The sequence below is a fragment of the Nelumbo lutea genome, chromosome 1, assembly GCF_056320005.1.
Source record: "Nelumbo lutea isolate HS-2025 chromosome 1, American lotus-T2T, whole genome shotgun sequence".
NCBI lineage: Eukaryota > Viridiplantae > Streptophyta > Magnoliopsida > Proteales > Nelumbonaceae > Nelumbo > Nelumbo lutea.
The window spans coordinates 600,015-607,622 of record NC_142684.1 but is presented as its reverse complement, the minus strand read 5'-3'; the positions used below and the strand labels follow the sequence as shown (position 1 = coordinate 607,622).

Sequence of the window (7,608 nt, the reverse complement as noted above, 5' to 3'; positions counted from 1 at the left end):
CTGTTGTTAATCTAATTTTGTGCAATATGTTCATGATATGTGTGTATTAGTATCTTTATGACTTTGACTTGTATAGTTTATGACACGTAGAAGTGAAAAGGAGAGCATCACCTATGATCCAGAGATTGAACGAACTCTCCGCCATCGCATTAGAGCTTTGAGGCAAGAGAAAGCTGAAAATACAAAGATGGCCAAGAAAAGGACCATGATGGACTATGCCAAACTAACCCTTATCGGGGCAGCCTCGAGCATTGTGAGACCAGCAATAGCTGCTAACAACTTCGAGATCAAACCAGCAATCATTCAGATGATCTAGAACACAGTTTAGTTCTGTGGCTTTGCTAATGAAGATCTGAACACTCACATCACCAACTTCTTGGAGATATGTGACACATTCAAACACAATGGAGTTAGTGATGATGCGGTGAGGCTCAGATTATTTCCGTTCTCATTGAAGGACAAGGCTAAGACTTGGCTGAACTCTCTACCAGCTGGATCGATCTCTACTTGGGATGAAATGGCCAGCTGCTTCCTATCCAAGTATTTCCCTCCGTCCAAGACTGCAAAGATGTGGAATGATATCACCACCTTCTCTCAGCAAGACGGGGAGTCATTGTATGAGTCATTGGAGTGTTACAAGGAATTACTGAGGAAGGTCCCTCATCATGGACTTCCCGTATCTCCAAGTTCAGACGTTCTACAATGGATTGACCGAAGAAAATAAGACTATTATGGACGTTGCAGCTGGAGGATCCATTAATAACAAGACACCTGTAGTTGCCCATGAACTCATTGAGGAGATGGCTGCAAACAACTACCAGTGGCATTTCGAGAGAGCCCAAGTTAGGAGACAACCCGGTCTTCACAATGTAGACACCTATACAGCACTATCTGCACAAATCGGTGCCCTCAACAAGAAGATAGATGAAATGCAGTTGACAGCCATGCATGTTCAAACCATAGTTTGTGAATGGTGTGGGGGAGGTCATATCAGCACTGAATGTCAAGCTGGAAATCAGTTCATGCAGTCCCCCGAGCAAATAGATTTCATAGGGAATTCGCAAAGGCAGCAAGGTAATCAGTACCCTCGTGCATTCAACCCCGGATGGAGGAATCACCCCAATCTGTCTTGGTCAAATCAAAATGTGGTGAAACCCTTCCATCAAAATTTCACTCACCCAGAAAAGAAATCTATTCTAGAGGAGCTGATGACCAATTTCATAGCAAGTGCGGAAATGAGATTTCAGAACCAAGAGGCATCGATCAAGAACTTGGAAACTCAAGTGGGGCAGTTGGCACAGATGATATCCTCTAGAGTCCAAGGCGCTTTACCCAGAAATACCGAAGAAAATCCAAGAGAACAGGTGCAAGCCATTACTTTGAGGAGTGGTAAGGAGCTGCAAGAGGTGGAGAAGAAAGCAAAGGAAGAAGGTAAGATGGGTGCAACCCTAGAAACTAAAAAGAAGGAGGAAGAGCAGTCTGATTCAAAGAAAGAGACAAGTCAACAGCCGCAAGTACCATTTCCCAATAGGCTCAAGCGACACAAAATGGAAAAAGGAATTTGGAAAGTTTCTTGAAATTTTCAAGAGTTTACATATTAACATTCCTTTTGCAGATGCCTTAGCCCAGATGCTGCACTATGCAAAGTTCCTGAAGGAAATATTGGTGAACAAAAGGAAACTGGGAGACGTGGCTACAGTTGCATTGAATGAAGAATGCTCAGCAATCCTCCTCAACAAGCTACCTCAGAAACTAAAAGACACAGGGAGTTTCACTATTCCTTTCACTATAGGCAGTTTGAAAATTAACAAGGCTTTGTGTGATTTAGAAGCTAGTATAAATTTGATGCCCTATTCGGTTTTTAAGAAATTAGGGTTGGGTGAACCCCAACCCACTAGAGTTGCATTGCAATTAGCTGATATGTCCATTAAGCATCCTAGGGGAATCATAGAAGATGTGCTTGTTAAAGTTGATAAATTCATTTTTCCATTAGATTTCATAGTGTTAGACATGCAAGAGGATGTAGATGTCCCACTTATCCTAGGGAGACCCTTCCTAGCTACGGGAAAGGCAATGATTGATGTCCAACAAGGGCAACTCAGCCTTGGGATTCAGGATGAGGAAGTGATTTTTAAAATGTCTGATGCTATGAAACATGCACCTTCTAGTGATGATTCATGTTACATGATAGATGTCACTGATTATGCGGTTAGTAGCTGTTTTCAGGTTAACAGGTCGGCCGATCCCCTTGAGCTATGCATACAAGAAGGAGAAGCCATAATGGGAGGAAATGAAGAGATGCAAATCATGGTGGCGTACCTGAATGCCAATTCATAGTTTCAAGGGAAGGGGTTCATCAAGTTGGAGAGCTTGGATAGACCCTCAATGCTGGAAAGCAAGCCTTCAATCGAAGAGCTGCCCACCCTTGAGCTGAAGCAACTTCCACCGCATCTGGAGTATGCCTTCTTAGAAGCACCTTCAGCCCTATCAGTGACCATATCAGCAGCCTTGACCCCTTTGCAGAAGGAAAAACTGTTACGGGTGCTATGGGAACACAAGACAACTCTGGCTTGGAAGATAGAAGATATCAAGGGCATCAACCCGTCCATATGCACTCACAAAATTCTAATGGAAGATGGAAGCAAGCCCTTGGTTCAGCCTCAAAGACGCCTGAACCCGAACATGAAGGATGTGGTGAAGGCAGAAGTCATCAAGCTGTTAGACACATGTATCATTTATCCAATCTCCAACAGCTCATGGGTGAGCCCCGTACAAGTAGTGCCGAAGAAAGGTGGCATGACTGTGGTACCGAATGCGAAGAATGAACTCATACCAACTAGGATGGTTACCAGGTGGTGAGTGTGCATTGATTACCAAAAATTAAACAAAGCCACATGCAAGGATCATTTCCCTCTACCCTTCATCGATCAAATGCTAGAGAGGATAGCTGGACATGTGTTCTATAGTTTCTTAGATGGGTACTCGGGCTATAATCAGATTCCAATTTCACCAGAAGATCAGGAGAAGACCACCTTCACATGTCCCTATGGTACCTTTGCTTATAGGAGGATGCCATTCGGTTTATGCAATGCTCCAGCAACATTCCAGAGGTGCATGATGGCGATACTTTTTGATATGGTTGTGAAGTTTATGGAGATTTTCATGGATGAATTTTCAGTCTTTGGTTGTTCCTTTGATGCATGTTTACATAACTTGGAAAAGGTACTCAAGCGTTGCAAGGAAACCCATCTAGTGCTAAACTGGGAGAAATGTCACTTCATGGTGAAAGAAGGTATTGTGCTTGGGCATAAAGTTTCGCAGAGAGGGATTGAGGTCAATAGAGCCAAGGTGGAGACAATTAAGAAGTTGCCACCACCAACATCCGTCTGGTCTGTGAGAAGCTTCTTGGGACATGCAGGATTCTACAAAAGGTTCATCAAGGATTTCTCCAAGATAGCTAAGCCATTGTCTAATTTGCTGCAAAAGGATGTGTGATAAGCTTAAGTTATTCATAAGAATTTGGGGTGTTTTTAGGCTTAATTGTTGAGATTCTATGGTTAATTTGGGTATTTATGAGTCAATTTAATGCATTCGGATGTTTTGTCACTTTTCAGGTAACTAATCGTCAAAGATGAAAGTTCTGGACCAATTTGGGACAAGCTGATAAAGATCAGGGACTAAAGTGCAAAGCTCCACACCCGATTGCAGCCCAACTGAAACCTTATGGGAGAACATCCCAACTGCAGTTCGGCCCACTAAGAACAGCTGCCGAGTCCACAGCCTAGGGGAGGCTCCAAAGGCGGCTAGCTTTAAAGAAGGAAGGGAGGCTGAAGAGAAAAGTTATAAAAAGAAAAGAAAAAGAAAGAATTAGGGTTGGGACCTTTGAAGAAAAAAACAAGAGAAGAAGAGAGGAGGAGAAGATCTTTTTGGACAAAGCACACTCAATTCAAAGAGAAGGAAAAAAAGGAAAACACAAGAAAACAAGGGCTGAGACAAGATTGAAGATTCTTGAGCCAAGATTGAGAGATCGGTTGCAAGATACTTTCTTTTCCTCTTGTAACATCATGTTTACTCTTGATATTGGGATGTTGCTTGTTCTTAATTACATCATGAGGGGCTAAGTTTCTATTGTTAGGGATTAATACTTGATCATGCATTGATTTTTGTTCATTAATAAAATCAATGAGGTTCTTGTTATATTGTGTTGTTTGTGCTTATTACTTATCATTGATTGATCACCAATGATTCGTTCTTTAATCAAGATTATTCATTGAGAGATGATAATTGAGATGGAACTAATAACCCTTATTCGACCAATAATTAGGTAGAGATATCATTTGTTGATACGATTTCCTTGTAGGTGTATTAACAGCTTGTGTTTATGCAAAGAGGATTTTGATTGAAAGAATGAGAATTCGTTGATTGTAGTTCCATTTAAGTGAACATAGGTTTAGCAAATCGACTAGTGCTTTTAGGAAACACCTTGTAACATAACAACCCTCGTGAGATTTTATTGATATTGAATCTTGATGATCGTGATAGGATTACTCCCTAGCAACTTTGTTATTGATTTTGTTCAAATTACTAGTTTTTGTCATTTAATTTCCTTAATCAGTAATGCTAGTTTAAATTCCTTAAATCGCAAACCCAAATTGATTATTGCGTTAAACAAGTTGAGAAGAAATTAATAAGTGGCTAAATATTCCTCGTGGGGACGATTCTGTATTCCTTACTATACTACTTGCACGACTCCGTACTCTTGTGGATAGCGGTCAAGTTTTGGCATCGCTGCCGAGGAAAGAATTTTATTTAACACCATAATTAATTTAGTTTCTCTTGATTTAAAGCACAGTTCTTTAGAAGTTTTTGCTAACTTTGTTTGTTTGTGTTCTTTCTTTAGGTAGTGTTTCGGCGTTTGCGAAGAACTTGAAGTTCACAACCCAAGCTTCTTCCTTTCAGACCTGAAATCGAAAAGTTTGTTAGAGAAAATTGGAAAGCTCAACAAGGAAGGTTTTCAGAGATGGCAAAGGATAATGGAGGTAACCAAGCAGATCAACATGATAATGAGAGAACTCTTAGAGATTTTGCTATGTCTGGGCTGCATGGTGCACAACAGAGTATTGCAAGGCCAAACATTAATGCCAATAACTTTGAGATTAAGCCAGCTCTAATCCAAATGATCCAATCAAGTGTGCTGTTCTATGGCATGGGCAATGAAGATCCTAATGCTTACATTGCAAATTTCTTGGAAATTTGTGATACCTTCAAATACAATGGAGTTTCAGATGATGCTATAAGGCTTAGGATTTTCTCTTTCACCTTGAAGGATAAAGCTAAAGCATGGTTAAATTCTCTACAACCAAATTCCATAACCACATGGGCACAACTGGCATAGGCTTTCTTAGCTAAGTATTTTCCCCCATCTAAAACCGCAAAGATCATCAAAGACATCACTACTTTTTAGCAATTTGAGAATGAATCATTGTACTAGGCTTGGGAAAGATTTAAGGATTTGCAAAGAAGCTGCCCTCACCATGGCTTACCTAAGGGACTTTTGATTCAGACTTTTCATAATGGAGCCACTCGCACTACTAGAGATACTATTGGTGTTGCTGTAGGAGGTTCCTTGATGAGGAAATGGCAGCTAATAATTGTTTGTGGCCAACCGAGCAGCTAAATCCACCTAGACAGGGAGGCAAATTAGAAGCGGACTCCATAGCATCCTTGCAGGCTCAAATTTCAACTTTAATTAAGCAATTGGGCACCATGAATGTGCAAGCCAACGCCATCAACAATTCTATGCAACCAATCTGTGATTATTGTAATGGTATAGATCACATTAGTTCTGACCGTTGTGTTGGAAATTTTAATTTTGCAGGTGAAAATTTTCTGGAACAATGCAATTTTGTGGGGAATCAATTCCAAGGAAGGCAGGTCAACAACCCTTACTCCAACACATATAACCCAGGGTGGAGAAATCACCCCAATTTTGAAGGGATGAGAGATCCATCACATGGACACCCAAAGATTGCGGAATAAGGGGTGAATTTCAAAAATTTTTTCTTCTCCCTTCAACCTGGAATCACATTCCCTATTTAGAAAATCATATTTTCAAGGATAAATCTTGAACCTTAAACTGAACCAGATCTGAACTAAAAAGGAATAGGAGAGAATAATACCTGATACGGAGAAGTAATATCTCCCAATGAAGGTGTTCACGCCCAAGGAAGGATCCAAAGACTGCTCCCACTAAAGATGGCGCAGTGCAAGATGGAGTAGAATCAGCAGTGTTCTTCCCCAAGAACTCTGTCCTTCGCAAGAAACAGTAGAATGGAACGTGAGCACAGCTTCCTTTTCAATCCTTTCTCAAAGAACTGATGCCAAGATCCAATCTTGACTTCTCCCACAGCTGGATATCAAACTGGCAAACAGGGCGACAAGAACAGGGAGGCGACAAGAGAGTATTCGCAGGCTGCTGAATTCTCTCTTCTTGATTTCATCACTAAAGAGGATCTGATGTGTTTCTTGTTTTTGTCTCTCTCAAGGCTGCCGCCCCCTCCTTCTTTTTGTTAACTTAAAAAATCAGCTCCTAATCCCATTAGGAGGTGCTTATCCAAATCATATTTGGATCAACCTTCTCTTCTAGTGATAAGGATAAACCCTTATCTTATCTGCAGATTAGATTAGATTTATCCTAATCTCATTAGGAGGTTTCTAGATCTGAATCACATTTAGATCTGGACTCTCTGAGTGGATAGGATTAAGACCCTATCCTATCTGCTAATCCATCTCAGAATTCGCCCCTTTAATTAACTAAATAAATAGCCCAGTTCGAAATGGGCTTTAGGCCCATTAAGCTTATGTGCTCACTCAACCTTCCTAACTGCTGCCCAGTTGGGCTTCCTTGTATGGCGTGGACCCAAGCATTGATCTACACATCAGTCAAATGGGTTCGGCCCAGCCTTTGTTACAAGACCAGGTCGAATACACTGTTAAAGACAGTGAACCCCCTGAAACCCATCAAATGGGCTCTATGGGCCCAACACTTACCCTAAGTGGTCCCTGGGCCAAGCCACCTTGTAACACCCAGGGACTGTGGGCAAATGCAAGATTAGCCCATCAGGTATTATCCTCAATGGTCTTACACTTAACCTCTCAGCCCTTAATGATCATACACTGCCCGACAAGAGAGGACCTCTCCCTCGGCTGCAAGGAACAGTGTTGCACTCTCCACTTATATGGATCCCCGGAATTAAAACATTTTGCAAACATTTTAGAAACCATAATATATACATTTATATCTCATATAAAATATACTTTGCAAAACAAATCTCAACGGTTGAAATCGGCTACCGGCAGTCTTGGTTTCCAATAGTGAGAGCGCATCCCCGATCATTACCTTTGTCCGACAAAGGGGCTGATCCTGTCACTATGATCACCCACTCAGATGAATTCTCGGATTGTCCCAACATACCCAGGTTTTGACCCCCGCTAAGGATCTCACTGATTGGTACATCAAAGACACCCTGATCCAACACCTAGTGCAATATCATAATCGAGTCTAGGAGTTGGGTGTAACTTTCCAATTTTTCCCATCAATCTCCAAGG

General features: G+C 41.3%; 1 protein-coding gene and 2 non-coding genes across 3 annotated transcripts; 1 reads left to right on the top strand and 2 right to left on the bottom strand.

The window, feature by feature from the left end:
- Nucleotides 1-565: 565 nt before the first annotated feature.
- On the bottom strand, nt 566-672 carry LOC148873139 (small nucleolar RNA R71). The gene has a single exon (XR_016106401.1). It is a non-coding gene; the product is annotated as a small nucleolar RNA R71 (small nucleolar RNA).
- On the top strand, nt 666-2,337 carry LOC148873138 (uncharacterized). Its single transcript, XM_088964264.1, has 2 exons — nt 666-1,431; nt 1,616-2,337. Exons 1-2 carry the CDS (start codon nt 666-668, stop codon nt 2,335-2,337), a joined length of 1,488 nt encoding a protein of 495 aa, XP_088820390.1.
- Nucleotides 2,338-5,434: 3,097 nt separating this feature from the next.
- LOC148873137 (small nucleolar RNA R71) lies at nt 5,435-5,541 on the bottom strand. The gene has a single exon (XR_016106111.1). It is a non-coding gene; the product is annotated as a small nucleolar RNA R71 (small nucleolar RNA).
- Between the last annotated feature and the right edge of the window lie 2,067 nt (nt 5,542-7,608).